This window comes from Rhinolophus hipposideros (assembly GCF_964194185.1).
Source record: "Rhinolophus hipposideros genome assembly, chromosome: 23".
Taxonomy (NCBI): domain Eukaryota; kingdom Metazoa; phylum Chordata; class Mammalia; order Chiroptera; family Rhinolophidae; genus Rhinolophus; species Rhinolophus hipposideros.
In genome coordinates, this window is record NC_138069.1 from 14,008,487 (window position 1) to 14,029,495 (window position 21,009).

Consider the following 21,009-nt stretch of genomic DNA (forward strand, 5'->3'; position numbering starts at 1 on the left):
TTTTCCTACGTAGGAGTAACTTATGCCCTGAATCATCTTCCTTCCATCTCCTATCCCCACCCTCTCTCCATGCAATGTTTCAGGTAATTACCCTGTTTTGCTGACATTTTTCGACCCCTCCCTATTAGTAACTGATTATCATCCTTCCAACCAACATGTTCAAATCTCCTTCCTATACAAAGAAAAACACACAAAACAACATAAAAACTCTTCCAAAACCAGACTGCCTCAATTGTTCACTTTTATTTTCAATGCAAAAACTTGTCCAAAAGGCATTTACCCTGAAATAAGACCTAGCCAGACAATCAGCTCTAATGTGTCTTTTGGAGCAAAAATTAACATAAGACCCGGTATTATATTATATTAATTATATATTATATTATATTACATTACATTAGACCAGGTGTTATGTTAATTTTTGCTCCAAAAGACGCATAGAGTTGATTGCCGGCTAGGGTTTATTTTCGGGGAAAAGTGGTATGTCACTTTGCTACCTCTATACCTGCTCATTTGATAGATACTCTTCTCCAATCCTTAACATCCGCCTTCTTCCTTGAAATCCACTATGCTAACCAAATCTCTTTTACCAATAATTTCTATCACTAAATCCAATGAATTTTCTTTAATTGGATTTTTTAGGTATTTAATTTAAAAATCAACAGAAATAGTCGGAAATCTAAATGTAACAGAGTACATTGAAGAAAAGTAAAATCACTCTTAATCCTATCAACCACAGATGGCCAGTGTAAATATTTTGTTCCATTTCTTCTTAGTCTTTTGACTATGTGGCAGTATCACACATATTGGGTCTGAATTATTTCCAGCAATCTACATTGGAATTTTTTCAATATAGCTTTACATCAGGACTATTATTCAGGCCTTGAAAACATAATTTTTAATGCCTCAACAATATTCCATTATATGGATATACCATAATTTATCTGACCCCACCCAGTTAATGAAAATTTTTAAAGGTTCCCATTTTTTCTACTGTAAATAACCCCCCAATAAGAATTCTAGTAGACAAATCTTTGTATGCATCTCTGATTTGTGTGTATTTTCTTAGGACACAGTCCTAGATTTTGAAATTTCTATGTAAAAGGTTTTAAGGATTTTTTTGTACTTACTGTCCACATGTTTTCCTGGAAGTTTGTAGTAGTTTATATTCCCAATGTCTGTGTACAAGACCACCTATCTTACCCCTACCAGCATTAAACATCATTCACGGGTATTTTTAAATTTTTTTGTTCACCAGTAAGGCAAAGAGGGGAGGGCACTGTTTCATTAGACTTTTAACCCCGTAGTAAGCAAATGAACGAAAATTAAACATACTCTTGCTATTTTATTTCTTTACATTTGCCTCCCATCCTTTTATTTTACAATTTTGACAGAACTTCAGATTTAGGGGAAAAAGAAAAAAGAAAAAAAAACCCTTTTGACATTCCCAACTTCTATGGCACTGGCTGCCTTTTCCTCCAAAGCTCTAGAACACAGATGTTCCCAAGACTTCCCTCAATCCTCTTTCCTCAATCCTCTTTCCTCTCTTGTTCTAGTGACTTCTTTGGCAATTCCATTCATTCACAGCAAAAATGAGCCGCCCGCCAGGCAAAGCTCAAGACCCAAATTTCTACTGTCACACCTACATTGATACCTGACCTCTTGTCTACTCTGCTAGTGCCTTTCTTACCCAAGTGTATAGCTAAACTATTTTCACCTATGGAATTCTCCCTCCCTTTACTTGTGCCCACAGTGCAGACTGTTTGTAAGTGCAAAAAGCCTAATGATTGTTGTTCTTACATCCAATCTTCCCTATAATTTTCCTAAATTACAAATCTGACTATACATTCCCTTTGCTTTAAAGTTTTCTGTAATTTCCTTCTACTAAGAAAATTCGTAATTCTTAATTAAGGTAGTGTTCTAGTCTTTACACATGACAAATCTATTCAAGTTTCCAGAATTACCTTCCACAACATACTCTCCCCAAATACCCTGAACACTATGACTGGCACTGTTTCACTAACATCCAACATTTCCCTTAAGTTTTATTCATACCGTTCCTTTATTTAGTCTCTTCCACAAATCCCTAACAAAATCTAACCCACTAAAAGCACCCACCAGCCAAGAAGCCCTCCATAATTTCCATGACCAGAAGTTCTTTCCTCTCTTCTGCAAAACTACAGAAGCTTCATTTCTACCTATCATTATTACTTATGTTCTGTATGATAAACTATATATTATAATCCAGATTATCAAGTCAATGAAAACTTAAAGCTGGTGTTTTCCTGGTTGTATTTCCAAGTAGCCAGGTATTACACATTGCATTAAATACACATATACTCAATTGAACTGACTTATTCAATATCAGTCTGCATCTCAGCTGGCTTTCAAGGCCAACAAACCAAAATCCATAAAATTTTCCTAAAACCAATGTTAAACAGAATTAATTCCAGGCCACAATAAACTAGAAAGCAATTAACAGAAAGATAACTGGAAAATCCAAAAATATGTGGAGATTAAACAACCAACACACTTCTAAATGGTACATGGGGGTCAACGAATAAATCTCAAGAGAATTTCAAAATATTTTGAACTATGTGAAAATGAAAACACAACTTATCAAAATTTGTGGGATGCACCAAATCAATGCTTAGAGGGACATTTATAGCATTTATAACATATATTTAGAAAAGAAACATCTGAAATCAATAATCTGAATTTCCATCTCAGGAAACTAGAAAAAGAAGAGCAAATTAGATCCAAAGTAATGAAATAATAAGAATTAGAGCAGAAATCACTGAAACTGAAAACAGGAACCCAATAGAGAAAAAGCAATGAAACCCAACGCTGGGTCTTGGAGAAGATCAATAAGCCTCTAGACAAGATAGCTAAAACAAAAAGCAAGAGGACACAAGTTATTAATATCAGAAATAAGAGGGGACATCACTACAGAGTCTATGGACATTAAAAGGACAGTAAAGGAACACTATGAACAAATCAATGACCATAAATTTCATAATGTAGATGAAATGGGCCAATTCCTTTAAGGTTACAATCTGCAAAAACTCACACAAAAAATAGACAATCTGAATAAGCCCATATTATTAAGTAACATGAATCAATAATTAATAACCTTCTAAAACGGAAAGCACCAGGACCAGGTGGGTTCACTGGTGAATGCTACCAAACATTTAAAGCAGAAATTATACCAATTCTCTACAATCTCTTTCAGAGGACAGAAGAAGAGGGAATACTTCCTAACTCATAGAGGCTAGTATTACTCTAATACCAGAAACAAACAAAGACATTACAAGAAAACTATAGATCAATATATCTCATGAACATAGATGCAAAAATCCTCAATAAAATATTAGCTAATAGAACCCAAAAAAGTATAAAAATAATTATACACAACAACCAAGTAGGATTTATCCCAGGTATGCAAAGCTAGTTCAACATTTGAAAACATTTGTTAATGAATTCATCATCAACAAACTGAAAAAGAAAAATCACATGATGTTACCAATAAATGCAGGAAAGCATCTGACAAAATCTAATTATCTAGCCGTGATAAAAACTCAGTAAACTAAAAATAAAAGGGAACATTTTCAACTTGATAAAAACTGTCCACAAAAAACCTATAGCTAACATCATACTTAACAGTGAGAAACTTGAAGCTTTCCCACTAAGACCATGTACAAGGATAGGATGTCCCCTCTCACCACTCCTTTCAACACTACCAGAAGTCCTGACAAATGCAATAAGAGAAGGAAATAAAAGGTATACAGATCGGGCAGGAAGACATAAAACTGTCTTTGTTCACATGTGACATGATGATCAATGTAGAAAATCTGAAAGAAATGACAAAAAAAACTCCTGGAACTAATAAGTGATTATCAAGCAAAGTTGCAGGATACAAGGCTAATAAACAAAAGTCAATTGCTTGGGGCAGCCGGTTAGATCAGTTGGTTAGAGCACGGTGCTCTTAACAACAAGGTTGCCGGTTCAATCCCCACATGGGCCACTCTGAGCTGTGCCCTCCACAACTAGAGTGAAACAACTACTTGACTTGAAGCTGATGGATCCTGGAAAAACACTTAAATAAATAAAAAAAGTGGGCGGCCATATGGCTCAGTTGGCGAGCTCTCAACAACAAGGTTGCCAGTCCAATTTCCACATGGGATGGTGGGCTGTGCTCCCTGCAACTGAAGATTGAAAATGGCAACCGTACTTCAAGCTGAGCTGTGCCTCCACTACTAGATTAAAGGACAATGACTTGGAACTGATGGGCTCTGGTTCTAGAAACACACTGTTCCCCAATATTCCCTAATAAAATTTAAATAAATAAACAAATAAATAAATAAGTTTAACAAAAAAAGTAAATTGCTTTCTTATATATCAACAATGAACAAGTGGATTTTGAAATTAAAACTGTAATACTATTTACATTAGCACCCCAAACATGAAATATTTGGGTACAAGTCTAACAAAATATGTACAAAATCTATATGAGGAAAACTACAGAACTCTGATGAACAAAATTTAAAAAGAAATAAATGGAGAGACATTCCAGGTGAATAAACAGGAAGACTCAATCTTGTAAGGATGTCAGCTCTTCCCAATTTGATGTATCAATTCAGTGCAATCGCAATCAAAATCCCAGCAAGTTATTCATGGATATCAACAAACTGTTCTAAAGTTATATGGCAAGGCAAAAGACGCAGAAGAGCCAACACAACATTGAAGGAGAAGAACAAAGCTGGAGGACTTCAAGACTTACTATAAAAACAACAGTAATCAACACAGATTTCTGGTCAAGATGGTGGAGTAGGTAAATTCTGTGCTCACCTCCTCTCAAGACCACATCAATTACAACCAAACCACACAACAACCATTATTGAGAATTGCCTCAAGTTTTGCTGAACCAAAGACCTACAACTATGGACATACAGAAACAGCCATATTGAGACTAGTAGGAGGGGCAGAGATGTGAGACAGGCTGGTCTCATACCAGCGTGTGACCATTAAAAGTCAGGAAGGATATCTCAGCTGTGGAGGTACCCCCCCAAAGGAGGTAAAAACTTATGTCTACACACAAACAGATGTGTGTACCAGTGTTATTCATTATTGCCAAAACTTGGAAGCAACCAAGATATCCTTCAGTAGGTGAATAGCTAAACTGTGGTATATCCAGAGAATGGCATAACGATAAAAAGAAATACTCTATCAAGCCATGAAAAAACATGGAGGAGCCTTAAATGTATATTACTAAGTGAAAGAAAGCAATCTGAAAAGGCTACATACTGTATGATTCCAACTATATTACATTCTGGAAAAGGCAAAACTATAGAGACAAAGATCAGCGGTTGCGGGGCAGTGAGGGAGGGGAGAATGACCAGGTAGAATTCAGAGAATTTAGGGGGCAGGTAAAAAACCTGGTATATTATAATGATGAATATATGTCATTATACATTTGAACAAATCCATGCAATGTACAACACCAAGAATATACCCTAAGGTAAACTAGACTCTGAGTGATTATGATGTTCCAATGTAGGTTTATCCTTGGTCAAAAAAATACACCATTCTGGTGAATGTACCATATATACTATAATGAAAGAGTCTGCATGTGAGAGGGAAAGGAGCATATTGGAAATCTCTGTACCTCCCTCTGAATTCTGTTGTAAACCTAAAACTGCTCTAAAAACTAAAGTCTTAAAAAAATAAAAAGAACTACTTTCTTAACAAAGTAGCTGATACACCAATTTCATTCAACAAATTTCCAGAGTTGCCTACTATGTGCCAGATGCTATTCATTTGTTTGGTAGTATATTCCACAAATACTTAATAAATACCTACTATGGGTTCTAGATAATGGGGATGCAAAAATGAACAAAACAGATGAAAATCTCAGCCCTCATGAAGTTTATAATCTAATGGTGGAAGAAAGACAAGAAATCAATAATTTAAATGTGCAATGGTGATAACAGTATCAAAAAGGGGAGGGGCAGGGAAGGAGAAAAGTTCAGAAACTGGATGGGGGTGGGTCAGTGGGAGGGCCTGCTAATACACAGAGTGATGAGATTTGGCCACAGTCTCTGAGGTGGTAAAACTGCAGAAAGATCTCCAGGATCACTGGAGGAAGCAAGCCATGGGAGTATCTGGGCAAAAAGCAATCCAGACAGAACCTTAAAATTGAGCTGTCAGTGTTTCCTTAGAGCCTACTGCTATATTTTTATACCTAGATGGCATTGGAAGGTTCTGAGAAAAGAACTGCCATTATGTAATTTTCATTTTAAAAGCATCACTCTGGCTGCCGAACTGAGAACAGAGCATAGGGAAACAAAGATGAGATCAGTTAGGAGGCTATATTCATCTAGGGGAAATGATGTTGGTTTGGACCTGCATGGTGAAAATGGAAGCAGTAAAAAGTGGTCAGACTCTAGATAAACTTTGAAGGTACAGCCAACAGGACTTTGGAAAAGACTGGATGTAAGTGAGAAAGAAATCAAGAATGACCCAAGGCTTTTGACCTTTGAATATGGAAGCAAAAATTGCCCTTTAATTAGATTTTTAAAGTCAAAAGGAAGAGCAGATGTGCTGACAAGATTACAAATTCAGTTTGGTGCATGTTAAGTTTAAGATGCTTATGAAATATCCAAATGGAAATGTTGAGTAGAAACAGCTACATCTAAGAATTTAAAGTTTAAGAGAGAGGTCTGGATTTAGAGATATAAATTTTGAAACCTTTATATACGTTATCTCATTAGATTAAAGGAGATTATCAAAGAGTTAATGAAAACAATCTGAGAACTGGGATCTGGGCCATTCAAAACTTCAGAGGTTCAAAACATAAAAAGCAATCAGCAAAGGGATAGAGAGCAGCCAGTCAAGTACAAAAAAGCCTAGAGGAGGGAGACATCCTGAAAACCAAGTGAAGAAAATGTACCAGGGTAGTGGAAGCAATTAATTGAATAAAACTGTGCTCTTAGGTCAAGTAAAAGGTGCAAAAGACATCACTGGTGACTTGCAAGAGCAATTTCAGAGGAATGGCAGAGTAAAAGGTGGCCGAGAGTGGGTTCATGAGGGAATGGGAGAAGCGTATTAAAGAAAACAGACATAGACAATTCATTCAAGTAATTTTATTATAAAGGGAAGCAGAGAAATAGGGGTGTAGCTGAAGAAAGATGAAAGGCCAAGAGGAGGTTTTTTCCTACTCAAGATGGGAAAGATAACTATAAATATTTTACACTAATGAGAATGATCCAGTAGACAGGCAGAAATTGGTAGTCCAGGAATGGGCAAGGAGACAACCACAGAAGCAACAACCATGAATACGTGAAAAGGGATTAATCTAATATACCAGTATAAGTAATAGCATTAATACACAAGCAATATACAAGTCCAGTCAGTGAAAGTAACAACAGCATCTTAACTTCCGTGAAATGTTTTCATTTACAAAATAATTTTATACTTTACTTCTTTTGATATTTATCATAATCCTCTCACATGGGTGATGAGGTTGGCGTGAGCTGCCGTGGGCTGCCACGGGCTGCTGTGTGCTGCCACGGGCTGCTGCGCTACAATGTGCTGCCATGAGCGGCCGGCGGCCAGCATGTAGGGCCGGCAGCCAGCCAGAGCTGCTGTGAGCGGACCGACTATCGGCGACCCACTGCCTCAGCTGGGGGAGCACAAAGCTCGTAATACCAGCATGGGCCAGGGAGTTGTGTCCTATACAAGTAGACGGAGAAACAAAGGCTTGAACCACAGTGGGGGGGCGGAGGCGGAAGAAGGGGGGGAAAATTAAAAAGCACATAAAGCAATCAGAGTTGTACATCTAGCACCTAACACAGAGATGTTTATCTTTGCATTTCTTACCTGGTTATTTTCTTCATCCTCAAATACAAAATCTTGCTGCATAACTTCATTGTCTAAATTAGTGCTAGCCACAGGTTCTGAACAGTCTCTGTTACTTTCACTGGGATTAATAACATCATCAGCAATATCAACCCTAGTAATAAAGATTAAAAAATCAAATCAGGCCAAATACTGAATATATAATGCCTTTAAAATAAATATCAACAATGATCTAAAACTTTTACTTGTTAAAGAAAATGTGTCCTTTTCATAAAAATCCACACTTTCTTTTAGTAAATGTACTAAGTTTATTTTTGTCTCTCCATGGGATGCTATAAGGAATCTACCTTGTTATCGCCTTTGAAAATTTTCAAAAACAAATGCATGGCTTTAACAATAATTTATGTGCCAAAATAATGATTTCCTTACAAATGCATACTCTGAATCATAATAATGACCTGTTTATTCGATTAAAATACAAGTCTAGCACTAGACACCACAGCATCCAACACCTTATCAAGTACAACAGGAATAGATAGCTTCCTACTGCAGATTTCCCATCTGACATAATACAGAATACGCAAAACATTGCAGGTTTTTGTTTACAAAGGCAAAACCACTACCAGTAACAAAACAGGAGTTATTTCCCCAATGGTAAAAATATGAATATTGTCTGAGCATGGGCATAGTTTTTCAAGATTTCTAGCTAAACTAAAGACAAACTTCAAGGAATCTGCTAATGTTATATCCTTTGAAATATTTTCCCACTTTTTACAACTTTTAAATACTGCTTTTTCCTTTATCTTTAGCCTGATAATTCCCTATAGATCCAGCTGTATCAGTTCTAATCATGTTTTCAAAGCACACAAACCAGGGCCATCCCACAGAGCCGTGCAGGCACACCTCAGTTGTCCGTTATGATAATCCTAATATAAACATATTCGAACTATTGGTTTTCACATCAATATTTTGTTTCATTTCCTATTTAATAGCTATTCTAGTGTACTAGACATATTTGGCCTTTTAAAAATCTATTTCTTAAAAAAAACAGCACTCTAGGGGAGGCCAGTTAGCTCAGTTGGTTAAAGCACCATGCTCGTAACACAGGGTTGCCAGTTCCATCCCCGCACGGGCCAGTGTGAGCGGCGCCCTCCACAACTAGACTGAAACAACTACTTGACTTGGAGCTGATGGGTCCTAGAAAAACACACTTAAAATAAATAAAAGTTAAAAAAATTAAAAGCACTCTACCCAATCATCTGTATTTTTTTTACCTTTCAATGAATCCTCCAAATTTGGATACATCTTTCTCCTCTGTCCCCAAAACAAATACTGATAAATGAAAACTATGAAATCATTGTCTGTGGTCTCAGAGGAAGGTACCTATATACATCCTCAAGTGCAGAGCGGAGGCAAATAGGAAAGGAGATGAGGTTTTTGTCCATTTAAAGGTAACAAGTCAGATGAAGAGTGGAGTAACATCACATATCACACAGTACATAGAGGTATTTTTAACTTATACAAATTCAACTACTGACAGCTACCTTAAAAGAATGTAGGGAGGGCAGAGGCTGGTAGCAGTGGATAACAATAGCAAAGGTGATTCTGCTATTTCACTCAATGACCACATGCACCCAGAGTGATGTCAACCTGCTTCCCCTGCAAACTGTCTAGCTCTCTGCTCGTCTCTCCTGGTGTGACCATCTATTGAACAAACCATGGGTCTAATTTTTTTTAAAGTTATTTTTCATAAAACAAAGTCTATAAAAGTAAGCTAACTACTTTATTTGGTGTTCAGAGAGAAAAATCTGGCTGTGTTAGACTTAATGAACAATGAGATTTTCAATGTTACATTAAGTATATATATAACTTATATACAAGTACATACAAAGTCACGTTTCACACTGACTTTCAGAAATCCCCAAGTAAGATGGGACCCCATTATTTAAGTAAAAATATGGGTTTTAAAGATAACAAAACAATTTTGTAACTCCTAATAATAGTAAAACGTTTTAATAGTTTCTTACTGGTTATTAGATCCTTCTCCATCACAACTAATACTTCCTGCTTCATTATTACACACAAGACTTTGCTGTTGTAAATTCTTAAGATCATGATCTATGCTGCTCTGCAGATCAAAAAGGTGCTGTTCCACAGCAGCTCTAATTGTTCTTTCTAAAATGCTATAAAACAGAACAAAATTTAGTGAGAAGCAGTCACCCTAACCGGGTATTTGACCACATAAACACAAATGTTAAAACCTATGACTAGTAAACAAATTATTATGGTATTTAAATGATAAGCTAGAGTGTAAAAAGAAATACATAAAAGGAATACATGATACTGGTTTCAATTTTAAAATGAAATTTGCCCAAGTAGATATTATATAAATCAATTATAATGTCATTACTACCGAGAAGGGAAGAACCAGTTGTCCCCATAATTCATCTTCACTACTATATATAGAGAGTGACTTAAATAGACTTTTCAAAGCTATGTTTATGAAACAAAACAATTTACCAATGCTCAGCTAAAATAAAAGAAACAAACAGAAAGAGTATTGTTCATATTTTTACATGAAGTCTATTTCTGAACGAAAACAATAAAAAAAGCTCTATTAACATTTTTCAATCATTTCAAAAGATCAAAAAACTCATCTGAAGTTCATCTTTATTTTGTATATTAGTGTAATGCATTCCTTCTTTTGTTCCTACTGCAGTACATGAAATACTAACCACTTTCACTGTCTTATGTACAATCCTTCCTCTAAAGTAAGCACAATAAATATGACTTTCATTTCTACTGTTTAGTAATATTTTTAAAAATTTTTAAATTATCTTCTATAAGTATACTACTTACTCTGCAGAGGCTGGTAAGATGCTGATGGGAGATATATGGGCACTATAATCAAAGAAAGTAGCTATAAATTCTTCAATACTAAATGACTAAAAAATGTGCTGAAAACTGCCACATTTGTACGACCTTAACACACCCAAGAGAGCATGCACTGAGTTTTATGTTTATCTCCAGGAGAGAGATGATTCTAATTTTCTATAAGAAATTATTTTTTCACACAAAAAAGACCCTTAACTACATTTTCTCTCTCTCCCTCTCTGCCTCCTTCTCCCTCCTCTCTCTCTCTCCCTCCTCTCTCTCCTTCCTCTCTCTCTCTCTCTCTCTCTCTCTCTCTCTCTCTCTCTCTCTCTCTGTGTGTGTGTGTGTGTGTGTGTGTGTGTGTGTAGCCTACTTCAGCTGGTGCTCACTTGGCAAAACACTGACCTATTCCAAGTCTTAAGGAAAAAAAAATTGACTATTGGCTCAACAAACGCACCCCATCTAGGATAGTATGGCGGCCTCAATCCTGGCTCTATACTCCTTGCCAGAAGTAACAGCATATGCTACTACTCAGAGGATGTTCTCAAGCAACAAGAAAAGGCAAAATGGATACTAAATTCAGACCACCTCATTTCATTCATTGTGCTAGTAAGACTTTGCTTCGCAAGTATTACACAGTGTGATCTACTGATTCTCATAAAAATTTAGGTAATAGCCTGAGATGATCACATGCTTATGTGATGAGATGAAGTGAGGTAGGCACTGTGACATAGTGTTAGGCTACTATTGTCCTTCTGATGATTTGTCAGAAAGAGAGACCATCTGCTTCCGGTAATCCTGGATCATCAAGCCATGATGATGTCCATGGTTGGATTTCAGGGGCAGATACGTCAATGGTTGGGGAAATTTAGTATTTTTAGACCACACTGACCCTGGGTAACTGAAACCACTGAAAGCGAAACTGGGGATTGGGGAGGGGGGGACTACTGTACTCCATTTCTTACACCCCTGTAGTTAGCTAAAGGCACATTTCCTCAACAATAAGGCATCCACAGAATGACATGGAGACCAATCTCTAAACCCTGAACTCAGAGCTCTTCCTCAATCACTACATCCTTTCATGCATCACACTTACAACTGAACCAGCAGAAACCAAGGAACTCACAAAAATGAAGCCCTAGCATCAACAGCCCAAAAAGAGAATACAAAATTTTTCATTCTTTCTAAATTCCAAGTCTTAGCAAGGCATTAAAAGCACAACTTTAAATGAACTTTATAATAATGCCAATTAACTTTTTTGATGTGTGGTTCTATAAGCATGAGTTTAAATTAAAATTACCTAAACCTCAAGCCAAAATAAACCTTTGCAATACAAAATAGGAAAAAGAAGTAGAATAGAAAAATAGGGGGGGGGGGAGTTAAGAACTCTAAGTTTTATAAAGGTAAATTTGTATATTTAAATAACAAAGCTAAATTACAGATACATATGTGGATATAAAGCAACATTTTTTTAATCTAAAGATACAAGGCATTTTAGAAACAATCTTTAGATTTCCATAGACTTCATGGACAAGTTGAGGCTCTGAAGTAACTAAAACTCCTGCTTTTTGTGCACCCTAAGGTACCCATACCCTAAACCCACCATTTTACCACTCTGAACTCAGCTCATATCATAACAAAATACGACTAATGGCAAACAATATATAGAAATTATAGATGCATAAACAGACCAATCAATATAACTCATACACAAATATTTAAACAACTGGTTTTCAAAGGGTGGTCTGTGAACCAAAAGATCAAAACTGTTTTCATATTTGCCTTTTTCATTATGTTGATATTTGCATGATGATACAAAAATTAATGGTACAAAAAACAGTTTGGGGTCTTAACATAAATCCAAGCAAGTGATACCAAACTGTATCGTGGCCATTAAATTCTTCATCACCACTCACTTGCAAATTTTTTTAAAGAGGCCAGTCCTTGATGAAGCAGTAAAAATTATTAATTTTATCTCAGCCCTTGAGTACACTTTCTTTGTAATACTTTGTGACAAAATGGGAAGTACACATGAAGCACTTTGGCTGCACAGCTTAGTATAATGCTTTTCTTGAGTTGAGAGCTAAACTTTTATCATGGAACACCATTTTTACTTGAAAGATAGACTAATAAAACTATGGTTATTCCAACTTAAATATCTGGCAGGCATTTTTCTCAAAAACATGTAAGACTGTCATGTCAAGAAAAACAACTGACAGTGCTAATAAAATCTGGTATTTCAAGCAAAAATTAGAATTCTGGAAAAGTTGTATTCTCCACAATAAGCTCAATAGCTTCCAAACACTTAAAGATGTTTTTAATACAATCAGTGGGGATACTAAAGAATACGAACTTTTGATATTATGTAACAAAATATATCATTATTTGGAGGATTGAAATAAGTCAGTGAAGCCATATTTTCCAAATAACCAATATACCATGTTACAAACCAAGATGGATAAAAAATTCTCTCAAACTACAAGATAGACCAATGGATTACAGTACAAAAAATTCAGATATGGTTTCACATTACAAATAACCTTTAAGAAACTACCGCTTATCTAGTTTTTTGGTGTGCTGTCAAATAAGAATATCCACAATTATCTGAAAAGGCTATTAACATATTCTCCTTTTTCCATCCAACTACATACTGGAGTGATGCCAGATTTTCTTTACATACTTCAACAAATAAAAGGGAAGGCAACAAATTAAATGTAGAAGAAAATGTGAGGATCCAGCTGTCATCTATTAAGCCAAACATTACCAAAATTATCAAAAATAGAAAACAATGCCACTAAAAAATTTCTCACTAAAAATTTTTTGGAGATTTTGGAAAACCTAGTTCATTTCAGCTATAAATATAAGCACCTTCCAAAGTGCAACAAAGAAACACCCCCAGCAGCTTAAATATGCCATTTTAATTTATAATATCATAAATGCCAATAGGTATAATCAACATTAAGAAAGATCTTTGCAGTCCTCAATAATTTTTAAGAGTATAACTGTTTGAGACCAAAAAGTTTCAGAACTACTATTTCAAACCATCACTAAATGTTTGTATCCCTTCTGAAGAGAAATACAAAGTAGGCTACGTAATACTTCCAGTAAGCGTTTGCAAACTACCTCATAGTTTGCAAACTACCTCATAGAAAAGTCAAAAAGATGAAAAATTCGAATCCCAAAAGTTCAGTCTTCGGTTTCATGCAATACAGTCTCCACTCATTCCCTAAAACAAATTTATTAAAGCTCCCTATATGCTAGGTCCTGTGTATTCCAGGGATATTTCTCCCCTTCCTTTATTTCATCCAATGTGGATAGAGATGTATTTTTTACCTTTATGCAATTAATCAGTCAAAACTAAAATGAAAGGTTAATGCATTTATAAATATCATCACTAAATCTAGAAGATCACTGTGGTAGGCACATCTGTTTTTGCTGCCTGATATCCCTACCCCTTTTAGTAATAGGCCCATTTTTCCATAGCAAACTAGCTGCTCCCTCTAAACAATGGTCTTGGTAGATGCATATATTATAGTGACCCGCTCTACCCTGGCCTGGGGGCTGGACACTTGGCCCAACTTAGGCCAGATTCTCTCCCTTGCCACCCCACAGAAATCAGATCTTGAAAAGAATGACAGACAGGAGATAGTTAACTCTCACAGCAACAGCCACATGCTAAAGACCCTTTGTTACTAAATTCTCCAGAGCTACCCAGGTTCTTATTTGTTTGTACTTTTGACTCTGTGACCTATCCAGCATTCTTCTAATAAACTGCCTTTTTTCTTTCCTTCAAATAAGGTCTGTTTCTATGACTTGCAATTAAGAAATCCTGACAACCACTAAATCTCCAATGGATCCATCTAACAATGACTGCTTTGGAGGGAAGGAGGATTCTCTACAAAATTAAACAGATGATCAAAGAGAAGAAACTATTACTAGCATACATTTGAAACAATATTTAACCTTGCTGCTAACTAAAAATACTTAATGAATTTATCTCTCTAAATCAGTTCTATCCAAAAAAGATTTCTTCTATAATACAAATGTTCTGTATCTGCTCTGTCCAATATGGTACCCACTAACCACACATAACTACTGAGTACTTCAAATGTTACACAACTGTGGATGTGATTTTTAAATTTCATTTAATCTTAATTGGTTTATTAGACACATGCACCCACTTAAACCTACTGTTTTCAAGTCCTCAAGAAAATACTGCTAATGGCAATGTAAATCGGGCCAAATCTTGTAAGTAATCTGGAAATATTTATCAAAAGCCATAGAAAAGTTTACTCTTTGAGCCTAATAAATTTATCCAAATAATTCAAAAGAAGGAAAAAAGGGCCTAAGAACAAAAGTTATTTAGTCACAGTACAGCACTGACAAGCTAGCTGAAATAATTCAAAATATCCAGAAATAACAGTACATATAATTAAGATATAAATACCTTAACGTATAGTTCATAAATACCTTAATATGTAATTAAAATACAGTTGAGTGGCCATCAAAAAATAAATTAGAAGGTCATGTAAACAGAAAACCACAAACAAAAGGTTAAATCAGGCAAAGAGTGAAGAAATAGGTTAATATACCACAATTACAATCATGTTTGAAGAAACTATACATAATATAAAGATCTAAAAACCCACAGAGAAATATAATAGTTGTACTTACAGTATACATTTCAAATTATAATTTTTCTCAATGACACTGGATAGATACTCCCCTAGACATTACCAGTTATTTTCAAATGACATTTTGCTTTCTGACTCTTAAGTTATTTCCTCTTTTTTTTTTTTTTTTTTTTTTAAGAAGGGCGAGCTCACAGGGGCCCATGTGGGGACTGAACCGGCAACCTTGGTGTTATCAGCACCACACTCTAATCAACTAAGCTAACTAGCCACCCCTATTTCCTCTGCTTTTTAACCACCATTCTATTGAAAACAAATTTAATGAAAAATATCTAGTGGCCTAAATACGTATATAGCTGTCCCCCTAATTCGAAAAGGTTAGTAAACCATGGAGCATTACAGAGAACTAACAGAGAATTTAGCAAACCTGGAGTTATGTGTGGGGAGTTCTCGAATTCTCCAAAACTTCCTAAATAGTGTGTCCAATGGTCCCAGCTATGTGTTAGGATAGTGCCTCCAGCCTACCACCACTTTTACTAAGTTTGCCCAATATGCCATATAAATTATCATTTTATATATGAAAGGATTGGAAAGCACTATCTTAATGGATCACTGAGTTCTCTCCTTACAACCTAGTTCAACCTACTTCTAGCCTGGAAGTTGGATATATAAGTCAATTAATCACTTTATCTTTTTCTACCAATTCTACTTCCCAAGGATCTGAAAGTTTACCCAACCCAACTAACAAACTAATAATACAAAAACAAACTAAGAAATATGTGTAAGAGGTTATATTCTTTAAGAACGGTATATATACTAATAACTGAAAATTTCTTAGCTAGGTTGCTTCTTTCAATTTTTCTTGTTGCTCTTTTTCACACACAAACCAATCTTTCTCATGCCATTGTAATTTGTGTGATTTAGTGCTTGAGTTTATCTACACATCTAGAATGACATACTCAAAAGCTGAAGTTCTTTCAACTGAAATACTACCTTGTTGATGCTGTAACACTGCTTGGTTCCAGGATGTTTTCAGTCATCCTTAATTGTACCACCTCTGGCATGTCAGTTGATTTTTCTGCACCCTCTTCTGGAAGTTCTTCTATATGTTCCAGCTTTTCATCTTCCTCTTCTTCCTCAGAAAGTTCATTGACCTATATAAATAAAAGGAAATTAAGAATTAAAATTTAATGAAACTGTTAATTGACATTATCTAAGATAAATTATTCTAAGACAATTTTAAACACAACTCATTTTTCACTTCATTTCCTAGGACCAATTTCTCTTATACAGTAAGTAATTGCCAATTTTTCCGTATTAGGATAAAATTGCAAACCAGACAAACATGACATTTTAAAGCAGGAGGTAATGATTACATTAGTATACCACTAGGAATATGTGTAAGACTGCAAACTCTGAAAAAGCCTGCACACTGTAGTTAGTTAACATTAAGAAAGTTTCAATTCCTAACCAATCAGTTTTACAAATCTAATAATTACAAAGACTGATCTTTCCAATTATCAAGTTCATTAAAAAAGTGATTTTAACAGAGTAAGTGTGTGGTGGAGGAGGAGGGCACACAAATTTTGCCTTAGGTGTTATCTATGTTTTACAAAATGTCAGCTAACTTCCTAAATGATTCAGATTAAATTTTTAAAGAAGAGATTGGACCTAACAACAGAGAGAAACTCTGTTCTGACCAGTAAGCACAACTCTAGGTTTCAATTCTCTTTCTGACAAAGGCTATAAAACGTCTTTTTATAAAAGATGTTATCAAACTGGCTACATAAGTAAATATGTATTATGAAACTGGCTACGTAAGTAAATAATCACTCTAAATAAAAAGAGTAGGGGGTGGCCGATTAGCTCCGTTGGTTTGAGCAAGGTGCTCTCAACAACAAGGTTGCCGGTTCGATCCCCACATGGGCCAGTCTGAGCTGCACCCTCCACAATTAGATTAAAACAACTACTTGACTTGGAGCTGATGGGTCCTGGAAAAACACACTTAAATAAATGAAAAAGTTTTAAAAAAAAGACTGGAATATTACAGAAAGAAAACCAACAAAACATTTTTAAATGAGAAATATTTTTTAAGATATCCCAAAGAATAAACCAGCCATAAGTGGTCTTAATGTCTTTTATAAATTAATACTTGTTACAAAAATTGAGTAAAAGTATACTTTAGTCCATTTTAGCCAAGTGCCCTGGAAATACCTAGAATAAATTTACCATTAAAGATACCAGTGGTATTTTTCCTGATGGACAGGTAAATATAGTTGCTTGAATATTCTCAGAAAGTAAACTTCAACCAGAAAAAATGTAAATACAGTGTGATACTCTACCACATTCCTAATCGACAAGTACAGATTGCCTACTTTCAAGTATAATACATGACATACATAGAAGCTAAGCTTTGTAGGCAGGAAGATCTATGTTCACATTCCTGGGTGCCCTTAACTATCTCTGGCAACTTACTTAACTTCTCCAGGCCTATGTATAAAATGGAGATACTATACTACCTATCTTACAGGGCTAGTTAAAAGGATTAAACAATACAAGTAAACCCTTCAGCAGTGTCTATACATAAGCAATAAATAATAGCTATCACTATAATTGGAATTACCTTATTTCTATATAGTATAGATCCTAGTTTCTACAAGTAACATTCACCTTTTATAAGAAATGAAGAGAGTGTCTGTCATCCAAACTACCTAAATCAGGAGGTCTCAACCACTGGTCTATCAAGGTCACTAGTCAGATGAGTCACTAAAAATTCATTATTAAAAATAGCTAATGACCTCAATTTGTGAGCCATTTACTTTATACAGAAAGCATATGCAGCAGATTCTATTAAATTTGTATGCATGTAAATGCCACATCTCATATATCACTTACATATAATAGTGATAAAAAAGACTAAAAATCATTGGCCTAAGTGGTTATTAACTGAGATGTAAGATTTATACACAAAGGTGAAATTTTCAAATGATAGATCAGTTTCTAAACTGGACTAAATGGAAAATTATCCTATTTTTCCATCTATGTATTTAATAAATTAGTGCATGTCAAAAATGTACTTAATATGTATCTGGTAACACAAGCAAGAAAAAACTAGCAAGAAAATACTGTTTTCAGAAGTATAAAACAGGAATTACCATGGTTGATTAATAAAGGCTTAGGCACAATAGAATATTTTTTAAATACTTTAAAGATGGCTATATAAACTAAGAATAAACGAATACTTATTCAGTCCACAAAATTTTGATACAAAGGTACTGCTATTTTGCTAGATCATACATTTTAAAATCAGTTTGTCTATAATCAACAGCTCTTAGGAACTACGAAAGTCTTACACTCAATTATATTGAATACATTGTTATAGTCAATTCAATAAGCTTTATGTTAATCGACATTCTCTAGCATTTTCACCAATAATCAATCATAAGCTAAAATATGACAGGAACAATAGCCTATGTGGGTTTTCCTTCTCCCCCGCTCAACTCCCCAACCTCCCAATATAACTTCCAGCAGTAAGAATTGACTAAATTAGTTTGGGTAACAATAAACAGTAAAAACTTAGATAAAAATGCTCTCTCTCATCCCACATCTATCTTCAAAAGTTCTTCTTGATCTTCTCCTTGAAAACTTGACCTTCTTATCAACACTCTTTTCTGTTCATAAATTATTCTCAACCTGCCCTATATGTGAAGCTGCCTCAACTCCACGTAAGGAAAACCCTCATCCATACTTACATCTCTTCTTTCTTTGACTGCTGTAACTCCCTTCTCTAGGGCCTCGTGAAATGCCTGCTCTCCAGACTCCAGCTTGTGGAGAACGCTGCTACCTGCCTTCTCAAACGTATAAAGAAACAGAATTATCACCTACATCTGCACAGCACTCTATGAGGTTCGCATTCATTTAAGGGTCCCATACAGAGAGCCTGCCCACTGACTGCTCATTCTCAACACTCCCTATTCATCCTCTCGCCATCTCTTTCGTACTGTTAATAAGAATATCTACTACTTAACAAGGTTCCAACACCCAAATACCTCCATCAATGGAATTAAACTCCAAAAGAGAGCTCTAGATAAACTTCCTTCTTTCAAATATCAAATAAGGAGAAAAATCAAAGCACTGCCAGGATGGGGCCAGGTCTGCCTACATCTTTACATACGTGCTTTACAAAATTAGCAGCGTTTAAGTTAGACCAACTTAAAAATACAACCAAACTGTGCTGAGTTTGAGATTTTACTTTCACTCAGTATATTATCAGATCTGCTTTTAAGAAAACAAACTATCAAAAATCTGTTCTTCTATTACTTGCAACCCACTTATAATTCAGAAACGTAATAAAAATAGTTAAGAAAATAGATGCTGGTAATTAGCAATACAGGCCAAGATAATGAAATATATATCACTGTCTCTCAGGGCTCACTGCACTACCCCATTTATTGAGCATATTCTATTCAATATACTAACATCCTTTTTTCTACCCACAGGCAAACCTGCTGGATTAAACATTATCTCCTGTGGTAATTAACCACCATTCTACTTAACATAAAGCATAATACATTTTAAGTCTTTTTTTTTTAAATAAATTTTATTGGGGAACATTGGGAGACAGTGTGTTTCTAAAGGGCCCATCAGCTCCAAGTCATTGTCCTTCAATCTAGTTGTGAGGGCGAAGCTCAGCTCCAAGTCCAGTTGCCGTTTTCAATCTTTAGTTGCAGGGGGCACAGCCCACCATCCCATGTCGGAATTGACAGCAACCTTGTTAAGAGCTCGCGCTCTAACCAACTGAGCCATCTGGCCGCCCCTCTAGAAGCTCAGTGGCAGCTCGTTGTCTTCACTCTAGTGTGGAGGGCGCAGCTCACTGGCGCATGTGGGAATCGAACCAGCAACCCTGTTGTTCAGAGCTAACGCTCTAACCAACTGAACCATCCAGCCGCCCCATTAAGTCAATTTTTTGAGTGCTTAAAAAATTACAAAAATACAAATATAACCCATTGTAGATATGGATATACTTCAGCGTACATAAGGAAACTGCAGAATAATAGAAATTTCAGAGAATTATACCACAATACAAAACAATCAAGGCATCGCCTGTAGACTTTACAGGTGTTAAGATATGAACATTAGGTCAAACTGGCATCATCAGTTTCTTACAGGTCAAATCATCATAAAAATGTAGAAAATGAGTAACACAAACATACGTAATATATTTTTCACTTTGAGCAGCCATTAATTTTATTTAAAAAATAAATTACTGAACTAAAACATAATTTAAAGAAAGGTGGCACACAGAATTACCCAAACATGGGTTTCTTAAGGGCATTAAAAGATATTAAAGGTTTAAGACGTATCTATCTACTGTCCTCTTCTTGTCATTTTCTTATAAGCAAAAATATTTTTGAAGATACGTGTCAGTTCTTTATTTTAACGAAGTTTTTAAGTCAGGAACTGTATATGACAATTGGAAATCTTCAAAAAATATGCAAAAGTTCCATGGATCACTGATTCAGACTACAAATTCTTCCCACTTGATTTACTTCACAAATATATAGTATATGCATGCTAATTTCATTCTCAGTTTACACATTACAAGCTGCAATCTGGCATGTTACTGTTTCATTCAAATTCCTAATAATTG

The 21,009-nt window shown here is 35.3% G+C and overlaps 1 protein-coding gene across 1 annotated transcript in view; it reads right to left on the minus strand.

Annotated features, from left to right (window-relative positions):
- FAM13B (family with sequence similarity 13 member B) overlaps nt 1-21,009 on the minus strand; it is a 68,645-nt gene that overhangs the window by 24,763 nt on the left and 22,873 nt on the right. The window contains 4 exon segments of the mRNA XM_081035626.1: nt 7,876-8,008; nt 9,882-10,037; nt 16,353-16,513; nt 19,112-19,207. Of these exon segments, the coding sequence (XP_080891752.1) occupies nt 7,876-8,008; nt 9,882-10,037; nt 16,353-16,513; nt 19,112-19,207 (546 nt within the window).